The sequence below is a fragment of the Numida meleagris genome, chromosome 2 (genome assembly GCF_002078875.1).
Source record: "Numida meleagris isolate 19003 breed g44 Domestic line chromosome 2, NumMel1.0, whole genome shotgun sequence".
Classification (NCBI taxonomy): domain Eukaryota; kingdom Metazoa; phylum Chordata; class Aves; order Galliformes; family Numididae; genus Numida; species Numida meleagris.
The window spans coordinates 113,469,623-113,488,438 of record NC_034410.1 but is presented as its reverse complement, the minus strand read 5'-3'; the positions used below and the strand labels follow the sequence as shown (position 1 = coordinate 113,488,438).

Here is an 18,816-nt window from a genome sequence, read left to right as displayed (position 1 = left end):
CTTGGAATGCAGATGAAGTCTGTTGCAAGAAGGCAGCTTGCATGACTTTATTTTCTTAGCGTGTATGCATACATAAGCTAAAATAACTGATGTTATTAAACAGAAGAATTCATTTTTTCTCCATATTAGAGCATTTTGTCATTTTTTGTTGTATCAGTTCTCTAAGATGCCTAGAAACAAGGATATGGCTGTTTTAATAATAATGAAGAAACAACTGGGGAAAAATGATTGAATGATTTTCTAAGTTGAAGTGGGGAAATGAAGATACAAGAAAACAAGCAAGTCATAGGAGAGCTGCTGTTTGCTAGACAGACAGTCTTCTGGTTCCTTGCAGCCAAGCCACTTCACAATGCTGAAACTTCCTTCTTAACAGTTCCCACATCTTGACTTTGCTTTCGTGTCATGTACACTTATTTATTTTCTCATTCTAATTTGTCCTTAACAGTCCTTATCTCTTAAAAACAACTGGTCAGTAGTAGACTTTAGGAAGACACACTGAAGGCTACAAATGAAATGAAGTATACTTGAGTTAGGAGGGGAAATGTTTTTGTAGTATGCTTTGTCTTGAGCAAATGTAATACGTTTTTGACTCTTCACATTCTTTTCATTGTGAATACATTGAGCTCTGCTTTTCGTAGGTTCTCTAATGGGTAATGATAAAAGAGGGTAGGCTGACATTCTCCTACTAATAGCATATATTAATGGAAAATGAGGTGTTGGTTTTTTTTTCTTCCTGTGCCGGGAGGTGAAAGTTTCAGTTGCCCCATTGCATCATTCCTGCTTTACAGACTGTCCCATGAACATGTCTTTGCTGATATGCCTGAACTCAGAGGGGTTGATTTACGTCTTTTTTTAATTCTTTATACTACTTTCTGAGGAAAGGGAAACTGCAAACATGAGTGCCATCAGTGTTCCTGCAGCTTAAAAAACATTTTTCTTCCATGAAAGCTAGCAATTTTCTTTTGTAGTCTGCTTTTTAAATTACCTGTCAAACCTCCACATGTGACTCATGTATCCCAGAATGTCCCATAGCAAATGTTTAATTGTCACAGAGAGAATAATTCACTTTCTGGGTTGGTATAGTCCCCTTGAATAAGGTATTCTGCAAGGGATCAAAACCTCTCATTTGGAAATTATTCCCATCATTTACGTCTGCAATGATTAGCTGTTTGGTCAAGTTGTAACCTTCCGTTGAACTTAGGATATGCATGTGGAATAAGTAGTAGTTCAAAGGGAAATACCAACTCCTGCACCTGGGGAAGGACAGCCCCAGGTACCAGCTGCCCAGCTGGCAAGCAGCCTGGTCAAGAAGGCCTCGGGGATCCTAATGGGCACCAAGGTGAGTACAAGCCAGCAGTGGGCCATTGCCAGTAAGAAGGTTATTAATATCCTGGGCTGCATTAAACACAGTATTGCTAGCAGGTCAAGGGAAGTGATCCTTCCCCTGTACTTAGTGCTAGTAAGGTCACACCTGGAGCAGTGTGTCTGGTTCTGGGCTCTCCAGGATGAGAGACAGCTGGACATAACAGAAGGAGTGCAATGAATGGCATGTGAGTTGAAGGGATTGGAGCACCTCTCCTGGGAAGGAAAGCTGAGGGAGCTTGGGAGCCTTCAGCCTACAGGAGAGGGTTGGAGGGGCATGTGATCCATCTTTACAGTGGTGTCCAGTGATGGGGCAGCAGGCAATGGACACAAACTGGAAGTTTCCCACAGAGGTTCCTTGCCATCAGGGAAGTGCTTTGTTACGGGGTGGGTGACAGTGCACTGGCACAGGTTACCAAAAGAGGCTGTGGAGTCTCCTCCTTGGAGATACTCAGATGCTGCATGGACATGGTCCTGGGCAGGATGCTCTGGGTGTCCTTGCTTGAGCAGGGATTGGGCCAGATGGACCCAGAAGCCGCTTCCAATCTTCAGCTATTTCTGCCCAGAAAGCTGGAATGAAGTTGGCTTTGTTGTAGCTTGTTTGAATTACATCAGCTGAAGCTGTACTTTACAGAGTCACAAAATGGTTGGAGGCTGAACTTTTTCTACCTCTTATTTAGGGAAAGGAAGAAAAAAGTAGGATTAATGTGTGAGGATAGTTGTTTATGATCTCTGCAAACGTGATAATTCAGAGAGGTGATTATTTTTAAGTTTAATCTCAGTAGTGTATTGTAAAGAGTCACGAATGTTCAGCTTCACAGGAAGCTGCATTTCCTTTGAAAAATTAGTTTGCCTCTGTACCCACCATTAATACAAATGTGTGCAAAACTCCTCAAATGGCATGTAAGCGTGGAAGTAGGTGGAATCTAGGCAAGCACAGCTGAATGATCATGCTTTGTTTTATTTCTGCTACCTGCAGTGTGCTGTTCTACCATAGACTAATAAGTGGCATCTATGACAGTTATTTGTAGTGTGACATCAAAAGTAGCTTTTTATTAACTACAGAGCTGTAAAAGACTACTTATGATCAAGAAAACTACTTGTACTTCTAAAGAGTGGTGATTTCTGCTATTGGATGTGTTTTGTTTTACTCAAATTTAGTGAAGTTCCTTGACTTTATGTATATGGATTTGTGGACACTCTAGATATGTTTATGACCTAAGGGTAACCATTTTCTATTACTTTATTTCAAACCCGATGACCTCTGGTCTGAAACTTGGATTTTCAGTGAGTGAATCAAGATTGAAAGAGAAGATCTTCAAAGCCTATCCTCTATTAGCAGGAGCTTCTGTGTTCTGCAGGATTGACAGCGTCTCAGACTGTACCCTAATGTTAACAAGCTTTCTTATAAATATTGATAATACAGTGTACATTTATTTGCCTGATGTACATAAGAATGTTGTTTTGTAAGAGTCTTGTCTTATATGTAGTACACCTGTTTGCAGAATCAGGATATACATGTAACAGCCTCTTCGGAGGAAGTGCCCTTGACCTTAATTGTGGTGACTTGGAGGAAGATATTTCATGTGAAGTTGTCAGCTTTAGCTCTTTGAAAGTGATGGGAACTTCAGTATCCTGATGCTTTTCAGGCAGGTCTGAAAGATTGTTTCAGTTTTGTTCTTTCAGTTGCTGTTAATGAGGATTGTTGATGTGAAATGCTACTGCACTTTAGATACTGTTAGTGTGCTGTTAGTGTAATTGTCTTTTCCAACATTTTGCTACTGTAGACTAGGAGTAAATATATTAATGAGTTAAGATAGAGCAGAAAATACGTTATAACTTCTGCAGAGAACCATTATTAAGGATGAAGCTTTATTTTGCATAGAATCAAACTGCTCTCACTAGAAATCGCTGAGACTTTTAATTTAGGTTGTTAATAAGTCCATGCCTTTGCCTGTAACGTATTTTAGTCTGGATTTAGAACAAATATTGCAGCTGTTTATTTCACTGATGTCTATTATGTCTCCTTCGTGGAATGACAAGAGGCCTACACTATGCATGTTTGGCTCATGTTGGTTTCCAGGGTCTGTATTTTTGGAAAAGAGTGTGTTTGCTTTTACTTCCTGTCTTCATGTATTTTTTTTCTTTTTTAACATTTTTGGACAAAATGAAGGAATATCAACATTATTGATTCTGTTGATTGTGTGAAACTGCTGTTGGGAGTAATGCTGAAAAGAAAGTAAAAGTGAAGTTTGGCCCTTAAAGTTTCAGGCTGAAAATATCTGGAGTGTTGTAAAGAAACTAGCTATGTGTACTTTAGTCTTCAGGTTTCTGAGACAAACAGATGGACGCTGTAAGTATGCCAAGTGAAACTGGGCACAAGCTAACACGAGTCCTTTGGAGACCTAAACTGGTTAGCATAGTAAGAGTTAATCAAATTATGCGCGCTATTCTTTGAAAACAGGCTACACATGCATTCTGTAGTGATTTTGCTGAGAAAGCAAATTACATATGCAATGAAAATAAATGTGGTAGTTTTTCAGACAGAGGGAAGATTCTAGGTAAAATTACCTGCACAAGCCCCTACATCACTCAACTGTGTTTAAAACTTTGCTAGTAAAGCTAAGAAAACCTCTGGAGCTTTTAACATCTGTGTACAGTTATTTGTAGATGCTCTTTTTACCTACTTTATCAGCACTCTGATATTCTCTTGCTGGTGTGTGTGTATCTTATGTGATTTGCTAGGGACAGGAACTGGATGTGTACGTGTGACAGCAGTTTCCCAAAAATAATTACTTGCAATATTGTTCGTGTCTTTACCCAATTTCCACAACATTTCTGTCCTAGCGGTAGCAGTGTTCCTTAGGAAGATACATCTCAGCTATGATTTAAATATTTGTTTTTCTTCACAGGGTGTTTAAATAGGAATCTTTCTTTTCTAAGCTGTATTTCTGCTTTCGCTCTTTATGGTGGCCTTTATTTGTGGCTGAAACATTTGACATGCCAGCAAAAGAAAAAAAAAAAAAGCAGCGCAGGTGTACCAAACTTCCTTGAGCAGTCTCTTTTTGGTAAAGGTTTTTCAGAGACATTATTTATTCTCTTGTTATTTTTTATAGCAAATTCTGAAATTGAGGTGTCTGTGTCTGCGAGAAATGTGAGAAGGTTGCTTAGTTTCCAGCGATACCTGAGATCTTCCCGTTTTTTCCGTGGTATCACTGTTCCAAATTCTTCAAACATTTTAGATGATGATTATAATGGACAAGCAAAGGTTGGTTGCTTAATTTTTTATCTTTGTTTTATCAAGTATGTTTTTAATGTTTACTCACACATAAATATCTTGTGGTAAGAGGCAGTGGAAGTAAATACAGGTTTTAAGCATGTATTTTCATATGTGTATGTATGTGTGCACATACATGTGTATACCTTTATGAAATCCAGCCAAAATTGTGTGAATTCTGTCAATCTCCTTCCAAGCTTAATGGAATAATTTTTTGAGCTTATATACTTAAGGATGGATTTAAAACATACACGTGTAATTTGACAGCAGAAAGATCCTGTTAATGTTGTGTATTTCTTCTGGTAACTCAGTTTTAGAGGCCAGAAGAGAAAAGCGAAGGTGTAGTAATGGGATCACAAAACAACTGTGAATTTAATGAGAATCTGAGAAAGCAAGTATCCACTGTAAGATGTGCTGGGCAGGTAATTCTAATGGAGGTAGGGTAGCAAAGGTGGTGACCTAAACTCTGAGGCCTAGGAGGTGCAGTGTTCTTGTCCATCAGTGTTCATGAAAGAATGTGGAGCTGCTGTGAAGTGGTAGACCAATGAGGTGGAAAGTGAAAAGATGGTTTCTTATGAAGAAATTACAAGCTTTTCTTATTTTCTTAGTAAAACATCTAAGTATTATTTTCCCTATTTAAATAAAAGAGGGAAGTGAGAAATTAAGATAAAGGACTACTTACAGGTTAACTATTCGTTGCAAAAACTGAAGTGGAAGATCTGGAAGAGATCTTGAAACAAAACGCTGGAAGTCATCTGACAGAGTTTTGCGATCGATACATTTGTTAAGATGATTACCTGAAATGTCAAGCGTGGGCCTCTTAAGATGTCTCAAGTTTTTTTTTTCAAGTTTGAACAGTTATTTTGTCATACTGCTTCTGTTTCTAACCTGTTTTAAATTGCCTTTCTTCTTTTCTGAAAATGATTAGAGGATGAAGGGGAAATCTCAAATTTGTACTGTCAAGACACTTCTCATATTTCAGTCTTTTTAGCTTGTAGCATATGTGTTAGTTTTCCAATTCTTAGACAGATCTAATCATTTTTAGTACTGTTTTTGTATGTAGAAATTCAGAGACTGATGCAAGTCCTTAAAATCTTACATACTCCTCTGGACTAGAGGAAGATATCTGTATGCTGAGGGGAAAAAGAATTAAAGCTGTTGTGTTTTCTTCCAGTGTATGTTGGAGAAGGTTGGAAACTGGAATTTTGATATCTTTCTTTTTGATAGACTGACAAATGGTGAGTTTGCTTTTTCCTTTTCTCCTGTGTTTTTATCTCCTAGTATGACTTAGCTGTTGCTCTTATGTTGTGGTATGTGATAGATTGTTCACTAAAAAGCAAAGATTTCATTGGGTAGTACTTCTTAATTTAACAGTCTTCAATCTAAATTCTGATTTGCCTTCCACTCAATTAAAATGCCATTGATGTCAGTACTGATAATTATTACTGATTTATAGAAGAGGCCCTTGTACTTTGTAGGTGGTGGTGTTTTTTTTTACTACAAGTAGTATTTAATATAACTTGACAATTAATTTTGCTCATTTAATCTATTTTTTAATTATGGAATGGTGTTAACACATTACACATCTATGTGCAGAAGGTGAATGATTAGTTTTTTGAATGATTACTTTTTTGGATAAATTGAATGTTGGGTAGAACAGTTGTATTGGTATTACTTTACAGCATAATAAAAAGGCAAAATAGTATGAATACATTGTAATTATGCCACCAGGTAGAATACCTGGAGAATGAGGAGGTGAGCAGACATATGTATGTATGGCTTACACAAAGTACAAAAGAAGAAAAGATTATGGTTTAGCCATACCCATTACAAGCAGCGGTAGGAAAGAGTTGGTTAAATAAATCAAATGAAGTACTGTGAAGCTATGGACAGCCAGTTGGAAAAGAGATCTGTAAATGTGCTGGAAAGGAGAAAGAGTGCTGTAATGGATAGGGAGAATGTTTGTATTTTAATATGGAGCAATGGAAAGAAGAAAGAGATGGGTGAGTCCAAGGAGACCGGCTCTTGTGCAGTGGAAGGCTCTTGGAGCCTGGACTGTGAGCAGGGAGCAGCTGGTGCCATTTTTCCATCAGCGGGATGAAGTTGGTAGCGGAGATGCAGTTAGTGTGTTTAAAGTTTGGCAGGAGGACACAAAAACAAAGCTCAGAAAGCAAAATATGGCACCATGTTGCTCTTTTGTTAAAAGGATGCTTGACTTAAACGCTTTACCTAGTGTATAAGTAGCATCCTCACAGTTTGATGTAATGCAGAGCATTAATATAAAAATGAAAGCAGTGGGAGTTCTTACAAACATAATGTTTATGTAGATAATTATATACTTGAATTCAAAAAGCTGTTTTACAAGGTAACTTGTTTGTGAACATGGCTTATTTCAGATCAGTTTAGCAGAAGGGGTGTAATCCGAAGTCCTCCTTTTAATACAGAGCCTTCTCTGTCCTAAGTATGCATTTTTTCAGATATACTTCAGTTACTCTCAGTGCAGCTTCTATTGTGGAAGCCTTTCTGTACCATCCTCTTTGCATCCTAATTTAGTTGTTTTAGGAGCACGTTTGGAACAGTGTTGTTCTTGAGAGTTCTTAAGGGGAGAACGTGCAGCATTGCTGTACATGCAGCTTCGCTTGATGAGCTGCCCTGGGCAAACCTGTAAGAAATGAGCTGCTCAGTAAATGCTGTTTGAAGAACTGTGTATCTTCTGGAGAGGAAGTGGCAGGCACACCTAAATACTTCGAGCCAGTGATAAGCTAGATTTAGCAGAATTCTTTGTCCTTCTGTACCTCAGTTTCTGCCTGTGCTAGATTATTCCTGCTAAATGAGATTGTCGGAGTAAATGTACCCACACTGCGTAATCCTTCACTACGTACTGTTTGCAGAGTAAATAATTTGCAAGCTGTTTCAGGTAAACAGTAAACGTGCAGCTACTTTTCTGGCTTTTACAGCTTTGTTTTATCACTGCGAGTCATTGCAATATTATTGCTGTGAGCAGGTGAAATGTATTGCAGGCTTTTAATGATATATGTTTCTTAGAGAAGTGTAAAACTTTTTTTATTTGATTTGTGGCTGAAATAAGGAATAATTTCACACACAAAAGATGAAAATGCATGACAGTGTTGTGCAATGTACACAAATTGACATGGTCGGGCTTTTTGATTTTCTGGTGGTTTCTGTATTCCTTTGTAAGCTGTGTGTCCATGTATAAAAAAAAATAATGATGCAACATACCACAAAGTTGAATAGCGTTGTAATGGATTTGCACGTTGAAACTTTTTGCTTTTTTAATGTTTGGTAACATTTTCCTCCTGTCATTTGACGGTGAACAATATTGGTGATCGCTAAAGGAGACAGCTAACGGAATCTTGTCATGTAATAAGATTTAAGTATTTATCACGGTGTAGAGAAATTTGCTTGTGTGATTTTTTGTGTCCAGTTTGTTTGAAATACATTTCTTGTGAAAGTCACTGATTTCATGACTTCCAATGAATTAGTATTTTCATCTTATTTTTAGGAAACAGTCTAGTCAGCTTAACCTTTCATCTGTTTAATCTTCATGGACTAATTGAACACTTCCAGTTAGATACGATGAAACTTCGTAGATTTTTGGGTAAATACAGCTTTTTATTATGATGAATATTGCTGTTTATCCACATTTTTATGCCTTAACTGAAGTGCTGGTTGTAGTTTAGCAATAAGGTTTGAAGAGTACCGACCCCATCCAGATTGTACAGTAATTTTAACTATATCTATTGAGAGAAAATCTCTCAGTTTCTGCAAGTATAGATGTCTCCATGTTAAAACCAAGCAAGTATTGGTACATTTATGGCAGGTGCTGTATTGTTTTTATTAAATTTTAAATTTCGGGAATGAATGTGAATTCATTCATATGACAATTTGAGAAAGATAGACTGCTCCTTCGTTTGGTGCGATTTTCATTTCTGTTCTAATTTTTGTTTCTGAAATTTTCTGTGTAGTTTCATAACTATACTGATCATACTATGTGGGCCAATCTGATGCCATGTCTTGCTTGCTCAAGCTCTCATACAGGTACTCACTGTGCTGTAGGCATACTGTCTCCATAGACAGAGTGTGAGACAGCGTTACTGGGCTGTTTGTGCCTGTGGCACTGGAAAGCTTCAATGGGAAGAACTGTGAAGCATTGAAAGTGAGTGGTACTTCCACTTGTCAGCTGAAGGAGCTGTCTTTCTGCATCCCTGTGCCACAGATACAGACCCTGGTGTGAGGTTTCCATCATTTGGTTCTTCTGTGATGGTACCTTTTAGTTAATTTTGTGGAATGGGGTGCTGATTTCCAACTGAGCAGGAGAAAGAGGTTTCTGGTCCCTCTTTGCAGGGTTTCTCAGTTTCAGAGAAAATAGTGTTGTGGTTCTGAAGCTTGTCATTTATCAGGGAAGTTAACCACATTCAGCAGGTTTTTATCTCCTTTTAAATAAGGGAATATTGATGTTTTCATCACTGAATTCTCTTTCTACTTTAGAATTTTTATCTGTTCTGTCATGAGTATAATGTTTTAAAATGGACTCAACTCCTTCCAGTAATAAAAGGATACAGAAGCTGACCTTGAGGACTGGTATTTGGATAGATATGCGCAGGAAGCAGTTGAAGAAATCTGATCTTGAGATGCTGAGGTTGTAACTGAGTGTCTTTGTCACCTTGCTTATCCTCTGGCTAGCGGAGATTTATCAAAGGAATATTTAACTTGAAATGAAACTCCAGTTAGGAATAACTGGACTAGTTAATCAGTATTCAAAACTGTAAGCCAATGAAATGACATTAGACTGTGAGAGAAGGCAACATTTTATTCTAACATTGAAATCAATCACTGTTTTCCTTTTGTAAATGCCTTCTACTTAACAGCAGTAACAAAACATTTCTCAGCTCTGCCCCAGCCCATCTGTTGAATGAAGGAGCTTTTTTTTTTTCCAAATAATGCTTCTTAGGATAAAATCATTCTTTTCTTTTGTTGCCCTTTATACCCTAGTTCACAGTAATCTGAAGTTAAAATTCCAGATGCTTCATGTGCTTCCCAGTGCTCCACAAAATCCATCTTATTTGAGAACTTACTAGAATCTTTTAGGTTTTAACAAGGGGAGATACCTAGTTTTAGTCCTTGGTGGAACCTTAATATTTTATTTGTGGGTATGTGTGTATATACATGTGTATGTACGTATACATAAACACATATATATTTGCTTATACGCACATACAGTCTTTCTGTGATTTCAAAAGGTTACCTGGAGATCGACCAGCTCCTTTTATACACTTTCAATTTCTTACTCCACATTCAGAGAGAAAGAAAGTATAAGGTACTGCATTTTGCAAAAGCACAAGGCAAACAGCATTCAAAATATTATCCTTGTTCTACCTCATTAAAATAAGTTAGAGGTATTCTAGACTTTGAGTGGCTGTGCCAGCTTGTGAAGCCATAAAAACAGAGGATTAAGTGATGGACATCTTCACTTATGCAGTAGACGTGAGGAATTTGTGCAAGGGAGTTCCACCTCAGGTTAACAGAGCCCAAAGATGCTTGTTTTCTTTATTATTGTCCATATGAGGTGTCAGTAGCGTGCTGAATGCCATCAAGATTACACAGTGGTTACAGTTTTTTGGCTTGTCATAAGCCACAAATCTTCACAAATACCGTGCAATGCTCTAACATTGCAGTCACAATTACGTGGAGTGTGCTGTCTTATAAACTGAGTGGGAAAAGATGTTTGGATGGGAATGACAGAGTGTAGTCAGCCAGGAAAGTGTTGATCTGAGGTTGGCTTGAATTAGCTAATGTGTCATTAGGCAGAACTTTGTAGTTTGAAGAATAGTTTGATTGCTGCTCTTCAGATCTTCTCTCCCTCCATCTTTTTAAATGTTACAGTTGTTTTACTCTTTGCATTCAAGCTAATGTGGATGCCCTTTAAAACGTTCTACTTATGTTGAAAGACAGTCAGGAAGATGGAGGAGAAGAACAAAGAAGTTAAGCAGGAAGCATTAAATCTAGGAGTGGCTAGTCAGGCCATCATCTAAATGAGATTCTTTCCTAAATTGTATATGGGCTTAAAATTCCCTGAGTACACAAGTATTAGAAAACGTCCATACTGTGTCGAGGTGGCTTCTCATGACCAGTGTTGGAAGAGGAAAGAAAAGCACTCCCTACAACAGTGAAACACTGCCTACTTCCTCTGCTTTGTCTGTTTTCAAGGCATGATGTTAAGTCATCCCCATGCTTTGGTTCGTAGTATCATCTTCATTTTGTATTCTAGGTAACCTCAACATTCAGGGAGGCTAAGTTTTCAAAGGGAGACTTCCCTGGAAACTTCTTAAAGTCAGAGTATCTCAGATAATATATTGATATCAAATTATAAAATTCTTGCTCTGAGATGACTTCACAGGTAGCTCATTTCTTGTAGAAAGGTTTCCTCTGATAAAAATCATATATACCTGGGTTTTGGTCCAAGTGACACTTTACTGACTTTGACGCTTTTACGTGTGCGTAACTTGTGATGTAGCATATTTCTGTACCTAGCAAGCACATATAAAATGATACATGGAAAAAGTGCTGTTTTATTTAAATTTAGATATTTGTTATTTTCCTGCAGTTATGGTTCAAGAAGATTATCACAGTCAAAACCCTTATCATAATGCAGTTCATGCTGCTGATGTGACTCAGGCCATGCACTGTTACTTAAAAGAGCCTAAGGTAAGGAAGCATTCTCAATTATACATATAGAAATATATATTTATGTGCATGTAGGGGTTTTACTATTAAAGCAAGAAAAATACACCCCAAAAACCAAGCCAGCAGCCTCCTTTCCCCAAACTCACCTCTCGAACACAACAAGGAGCAGAACCAATACCCAGTGTGCCTTTATTAAGGCATGCAGTTTGGAATCTCTGAGCATTTTTTAATGTAATACTCTTGATGAATGTTTTGTAATGCTTCAGAGAGAAGTGTGGAGTCGGTATTGTTAGTAACGTATATGGTTACTGGTTGTGTTGCACCAACATGATAAACATGGGGCATGATAGATGCAAAAGGAAATGTAAAGTCCTGTCCTTGCAATGGAGTTGCAGCTTTTTACTTTTGGACATGCAGTGCTGTCCTCTGTTTTAGTGCAAGCTGGGCTTTCCTCCTGTGTTTAAGTCTTAAGCAAAAAAAACTGGAGACTGAGTAGAATATTGATTTCATATTATTTAGCTTCTCTTTGAATTCCTGTTGGCATTTAACTACTGAAAAAGAAAACCATAAATGTGATGCTCGTGCAGCTATGCTATGGCCACTCTTGCATTGCTGATAGAATTCTGTTTGTTATTACCTTCCAGCTGTCCGAATCCTTAACTCCGTGGGATGTTCTGCTCAGTTTAATTGCAGCTGCCACGCACGATTTGGATCACCCAGGCGTTAACCAACCTTTCCTAATTAAAACAAACCATTACTTAGCAACTTTGTATAAGGTGAGGAGAAAATTAGTTGTTTTGTTGAAACAAAATTTGGAGAATTCCTGAGGAGGACAGAAGAGGAAAATAAATTCTGATGTCTTTAGCTTGTTGTGGGCGTGAATTGAGAGAGTATTTCCATTCCACTGGGATAAAACTGTGAGCTAATGAATTATTTGGGATGTGAGAGACTTAATTCCCTCTGTAAGCGAACAAACAGAAGCCCTCTGTGGTACAGCTCATAGTGTAAGGCTGTTCAGTTGTTTAAGAAGAAGTCATTGATACCTGTGATATCACTTTCGTTTGCAGAATACCTCAGTACTGGAGAACCATCACTGGAGATCAGCAGTGGGGTTGCTGAGAGAGTCTGGTTTATTTGCACATATGTCATTAGAAAACAGGTACGTTTATACAAAGTAATTCATCTTAGTTTAAGGTGCAAGTAAGCTGCCTCATAAGAAAGAGAGCATTACAAAGCAAGCAAAATTATTGCATGGCAGTTCATTGCCTAGATTTTGTATTTGGACCTCTTTCAAGAATTCCCAGATACCTTGCTGCTGGAGTAGAACAGTGCAATGTAGTACTTGGAACACAACATTTAATGTGAGCACATTGAAGAGAGATAGTCAAGCAGCTGTTTATATTAAACTTGGCAGCCTTTTCTCATTCTGTCACTGCAACTGTAGTTCAGCATAGAACCTTCTTACCTATGTTAGCAATCAGTACGCTTTGAACAATTAATTTGTGCATATTTAAGGAAAAACAAACAAAAATCCAAATCTGTTTTAGTTGTTCTGAAAGCTGCCAATGAAGTTGCCCAATATTTGCTTGGAAGTTGCAGGAAAAACAAAAGAAGAAACTGTGCTGTGAAAATGCTGATCAGTAAGCTTGTGACTTGCATCTGCATAATAATAAAATGATTAAAAAAATCCCACCCACAACCAACGTGAATTTAGTGATAGCTATTGTTCTTAATTGCTATCCTCTCTGAATGCCTGGTACCACTAATTTCAGGCAGCTGATGGAAAGCCAGATAGGCGATCTCATTCTTGCCACAGACATCAGTCAGCAAAATGAGTATCTGTCCATGTTCCGATCCCATCTGGATAGAGGAGACCTATGTTTAGAGGATGCAAACCACCGCCACTTCATTTTACAGGTGATTTTTTGGTTATATTTTTTGGAAACACGATTTTAACTTCAAGAATAAAGAATGTGCTGAATACTACTACTACTGGGCTATATTAAAAATGAAATAAATACCTTCCGTTGTTTTGTTTCATTACAAAAAGGTTCTTCTCTCCAATTCTGTCTCCTCCCCTCTCCTAGCGCTTAGCCTAAGGAATGTCACATGTTGGTAATCTGAATACTTAAAGCTCTAAAGCCAAGGAGAGATGCACTTCTAAAAATTATTTTTGGCATTCTGATGACTCCAGCACAGTCTCAGAACTGTGAAATGCTTTGTTAGAACACGTTTCAGGGGGGAAGAAAAGTACAGCTGCTGTGAATCAGCTTCGTAGCTTCAGCTTTGTAGAGATTGGTATTATTAGATCCATTCTGTGGACTGCAAGAGCAAATGGACAGACAGATGAGAAGTTCTGTCCTGTGCAAACCATTATGAAAGATGCAAACTGAAGAGCTAGAAACACAAAACACTGATACTTTCCTGAATTTGTTGCTGTCCTCCTGTATTAGTGAATATACTAAATGTAATGCCCTTGAAATGCTTTGACTTGCCTTCATTTTGGTATTACTCAGAGATGATCACAAGATCTAATTGATTCCCAAGTATTTTCTAAGTGTGATTATAAAATGCAACTAGAGGGGAGCACAAATGACAGGTAGGTTTGTTATTTGCAAAACTGCTGCTGCCAGGAAATAGGTAATTGAAGATATTGCTGTTGGAAGGAAAGGGGCCAGCCAGGTGACCTAACACTGCGTATTAACTTCCTAGATGGCTTTGAAGTGTGCTGATATTTGTAATCCGTGTCGGACTTGGGAGCTGAGTAAGCAGTGGAGTGAAAAAGTAACAGAGGAGTTCTTCCATCAAGGCAAGTGAGAGTATGGGAATCGGATAGCAGATGATGTATTTATAGTGTGGAGAAAGCAATCATGAGTCATAGCTGCATGCAAATAACGAGTGACTTATATTTATGACTAATAGGGATGTACAGTACAGTGTGGGATTTTATCTGTACTGGGTTGCGTTTCTTGCAAAAGATTGGTGCTACTGACATCTGCTGAAAACCACTTAGAATTCAGAACGTAGAATGGCAGGTTCAATAGATCCTCCATCTGAAGGGTGCTTCAGATGAATTATCATGTTTGGTTTACATGTTCCTACTGCTTTCAGTAAGTATGAAATATATTCTTGACAGATCTTAAATATTAAAAATTTCTCTGGTGATGAGGGCCTGCTGGTAAGCAGGAAGATGCCAGGAGGGAGATTCTGACTTAAATCAGTAGCCTTAACTACATCGTTAGCAGCTGATGAAGCTTTTAATTGACAAATGAAAGAAATGAATTTTGCCCATTATTACTGAGTTCTTTTAATAACAAAGAACCTGTGCTTCTCCTTTTTCAAGGCTGGTTTACCTTGATTTGAGAAACGCTAATATGCACAGCTATGAAAAATGGAGAGCTGACTTCTTTAGTGCTAAGCAGGTGGAACTTATTGACAGAGGAACAAATGTGGAAGAGGAACAACAAATTGCCCTCAGTGAGAAATTCCTGAAGGCCAAATTGTTCTCTCTTCTGTGTAGCCAAGTGGGATGAAGGGATCTTAATTTGTTATTTCTACAGCAATCCATAAGGTTTTGCAGGGAAGCATGTTCAGGAACCCATTGATTTGATGTTTATCATTTGTTCCTGCTTGTGTGATTGAAAAAATGTACCCGTTTCTGGACCTGTTGACTAAACCATTGTATTATACTTTTGTTTCTTTAGGAGATATTGAAAAAAAATATCACTTGGGTGTGAGTCCGCTTTGTGACCGACAGACAGAGACAATTGCCAACATCCAGATTGGTAACTGCAGTTCTTTGTATTTCAGTAGATTCCTTTCAGGAGGTGTATCAAAGAAAATAACACATCCGTACATGTGTTGGGAGCTCTACCTGGTCTCTGCGCGTGTGGCACTTCGCAGGAGGATTCCAGCTCTCTGGATTTAGCTTTCTGGAATGTTAGCAGGCAGTTTAAATACAGCCTTAGTAAGGGCATTAGATAGAGATCTGATAGAGAACCACAAAAATTTTAAAATAGCAGAAGGGCTGACTTTTTTGTTAAGTAGTTTACGTAGAAAACACTACTTTTCTGAAAGAGTGGTCAGGCGCTGGAATGGGCTGCCCACAGAGGTGGTGGAGTCACCGTCCCTGGAGGTGTTCAAGAAACATTTAGATATAGCGTTGGGAGACATGGTTTAGTGGGGTTATTGGTGGGTAGGTGGATGGTTGGACTTGATGATCTTGGAGGTCTTTTCCAACCTAGCTAATTCTATGATTCTAGATTGAATAGGGATCTTTTGAAACCTCGTAAAGTGTAATATATTTAACCACAAACATACGAGTTGGTGTTTGAAATTAGAGATTAAGAAGATCTGATCCGTTTGATCAGCTGCGGGTCTAATTTAAAATGTTGGAAAAATCATGTTTTTGTAATTTACAGATGGAGGCAAGCACACAGCTTTGGCAGTCTTACCATTTCGTTGTATGAATGGATACTGTAAATAAGTGCATATACATGTATGCCCCAGCAAAAATATAAATCATAGAATAATAGAATGGCTCAGGTTGGCTTAGAATGAATTAAATGTATGTTGTTGTTGTGTGTCCTTTTCAGGTAAAAACTTTTTTCTGATTGTATTTTTCAGTATTTTTAATCAGGTCTATATTGTGGAAATAATCAGCATTTTTTTTTGTATCCTCCCCACCCATGTTTAGGCCATTTATGGGGTAATTTGTTAGAAAACCTAAGTTTCCAAAAGAAAGATTTATTTTGTAGTTTGTGACTTCGTTGTTGATGTTTAGATTCTCTCTCCCCATTCTCTAATATTTTCCTTTATTTGCTCACTGTTCTGGAAAAAAATAAAAAAAAGAGGTTATCTTGTAATCCAGTATTAGTTGGTCCAGAAGAGGGCCACAAAGATGACCAGAAGGCTGCAGCACCTCTCCTACAAAGACAGGTTGAGGGAGCTGGGCTTGTTCAGTCTGGAGGAGAGAAGGCTGCGGGGTGACCTCATTGCAGCCTTCCAATACCTAAAGGGAGCTTACAAGCGGGAGGGGGACCGAATTTTTACAAGATCTGATAGTGATAGGACAAGGGGGAATGGCTTTAGACTGAAAGAGGGGAGATTTAGGTTTAGATGTTAGAAATTCTTCATTTAGAGAGTGGTGAGGCCCTGGCACAAGCTGCCCAGAGAAGCTGTGGGTGCCCCATCCCTGGAGGCATTCAAGGCCAGGTTGGATGGGGCCCTGGGCAGCCTGAGCTGGTGTGGGGCAGCCCTACGCGCTGTAGGGGGTTGGAACTGGCTGGTCTTTAGAGTCGCTTCCAACCCAAGCCATTCTGTGATTCAATGTAATGATGTTCTTTTGACTGAGCAGTACAGTATTTTATATTTTGAGAGATTATTTTGTAAAGATGCCCTAAATATCAAAATTAGTTTTTAAATGTGCATTGGAAAAGAATAGTCACAGAGTCACAGGGGTTGGAAGGAACCTGAAGAGATGGAGTCCAACCCCTGTGCTAAAGCAGGTCCCCTACAATAGGTCACAAAGGCAGGTGTCCAGGGGGGTCTTGAATATCTCCATAGAAGGAGACTCCACAACTTCTCTGGGCAGCCTGCTCCAGTGCTCCGTCACCCTTACTGTAAAGAAGTTTTCTGTGTGTTAGTACAGAACATCCTATGTTCGAGTTTTAGGCCATTACTCATTGTCCTGTCGCTACACACCACCGAGAAGAGCCTGCCCTCATCCATTTGCCTCCTACCTACCTTTAGATATTTATAAACATTTATCAGATCCCTCTCAGTCTTCTTTTGCCCAGGCTGAACAGACCCAGGTTACTCAGCCTTTCCCCACATGGGAGATGCTCCAGGCCTTGTATCATCTTTGTGGCCCTCTGCTGGACTCCTCCTAGGACATCCCTGTCTTTTTTGACCTGGGGAGCCCGGAACTGTACACAGTAGTCTAAATGTGGCCTCACCAGGGCAGAGTAGAGGGGCAGGATCACGTCCCTCAACCTGCTGGCTGTGTTCTTTTTAATGCACCCGTGGATCCCATTTTCCTTCTTGGCCACAAGGGCACACTGCTGGCTCATGGCCAACCTGTTGTCCACCAGGACCCCTAGGTCCTACTCTGCAGAGCTCCTCTTCCAGCGGGTCGTCTCCTAACCTGTACTGATGCATGCGATAGTCTGCATGGTTTTATCATTTTATCTTACTTAAAATACGTAGTTTGTCTTTCCCCGTTTTTCTCATGTGGCTGTGTTTGCTTTTTGAAGGCTTCATGACCTACCTGGTGGAGCCACTGTTTGCAGAGTGGGCCCGGTTCTCCAACACGCGGCTGTCGCAGACGATGCTCGGCCACCTGGGACTGAACAAGGCGAGCTGGAAGGGGGTGCAGAGAGAACAGTCCGGCGGCGGGGAGGACGCTGACCCTGCCTTTGAGGAGATGGACTCAGACATATTACCTCAGGAACCTCGATTGTCCTGACCTCAGCCCTCATGACAAAACTGCCTCTTCTCTCGGTGTCTGCACAGCTGGATTAAAGGAGATACTTGCCCGCCCGAGGTCTTGGTAAAATGATGCCAGCATTATTTATTTCCAAGTTTTCCTTCGACAGAGACATTTGAACCTGATTTTTTTTTTAACTGCAAGATCTGAACATAGAGCAATATGCGTATGCCTCAGTTGGTTTTCGTTCGGAACCTTGAATATGCAAAGCACAGCGGCGACCGAGCCTTGGAGGAACAGTACGAAGGCTTCATTGTGCCACACCTTTGGGTTTTTTTGGTGAAATTCGAAACGCGGTCTTCAAATCTAAGACTTGAGATGGATTGTTCCACTTTCTTGGAATTTAGCAAGACTTGCATGAATGTGTTCAAAGCATACCTTCCACTCAGTCCCTGTTTTAATACGGAAATGTGAAGTGCCCATCCTCTGCTGCCTCTGGCAAGACTTGATGTTTACAAACGTACTCTGAAACTATGGGTTCTAGACTAAACCTTTGCGCATGGCTGTGAAGGAACCACTAACCTGGGTTTTTTGCTTTTTTAAAAGAAAAAGATCAAATCCGAGACTGCAGCTCTTGTTTTTTGGATGCCGGAAAAGCCTCCCATTTGCCATAATTTTGTTTGTGCACTGGGAACTGAGCATTCATCATAGAGCACAGCCAAGCTTTACTCCAGTGCTGTATGGGAATGCAGTTTTTTAAAAGCGGAAAACACTTCTGAATTCGGGAAGGGGGGGGAGGGAGGGGGGGAGGCGTCTGAACTGCATTGCGATCCTGCAGTGGAAACATCGCATGTTGTTTTCACTATTGTACACTTGAACTGCACATGCAAGAAAAAGGTGGAATGTCTCAACACCATCATCAGCTCAGGGTATTTGCCAATCTGAAATAAAGCGGGATGGGAAGCGTGTCCTTCAGAACAAGGGTACAAATGCCCCTTTGCTGCAGTGTGTGTATGTGTGGGTGCGTGAGTCTGTCTGGGGGGGG

General features: G+C 39.4%; 1 protein-coding gene across 4 annotated transcripts in view; it reads left to right on the top strand.

Annotated features, from left to right (window-relative positions):
• PDE7A (phosphodiesterase 7A) overlaps nt 1-18,810 on the top strand; it is a 71,219-nt gene extending 52,409 nt beyond the window's left edge. For 3 of the 4 annotated variants that reach the window (XM_021386485.1, XM_021386482.1, XM_021386481.1), the window contains 10 exons: nt 4,479-4,630; nt 5,814-5,877; nt 8,163-8,258; nt 11,265-11,365; nt 11,989-12,120; nt 12,412-12,503; nt 13,117-13,261; nt 14,057-14,153; nt 15,049-15,129; nt 17,599-18,810. In XM_021386485.1, coding sequence (XP_021242160.1) covers nt 4,479-4,630; nt 5,814-5,877; nt 8,163-8,258; nt 11,265-11,365; nt 11,989-12,120; nt 12,412-12,503; nt 13,117-13,261; nt 14,057-14,153; nt 15,049-15,129; nt 17,599-17,810 — 1,172 coding nt within the window. In that variant the 3' untranslated portion in view covers nt 17,811-18,810. The remainder of the gene's footprint in view (nt 1-4,478; nt 4,631-5,813; nt 5,878-8,162; nt 8,259-11,264; nt 11,366-11,988; nt 12,121-12,411; nt 12,504-13,116; nt 13,262-14,056; nt 14,154-15,048; nt 15,130-17,598) is intronic. The other variant, XM_021386484.1, reaches the window with a different exon arrangement.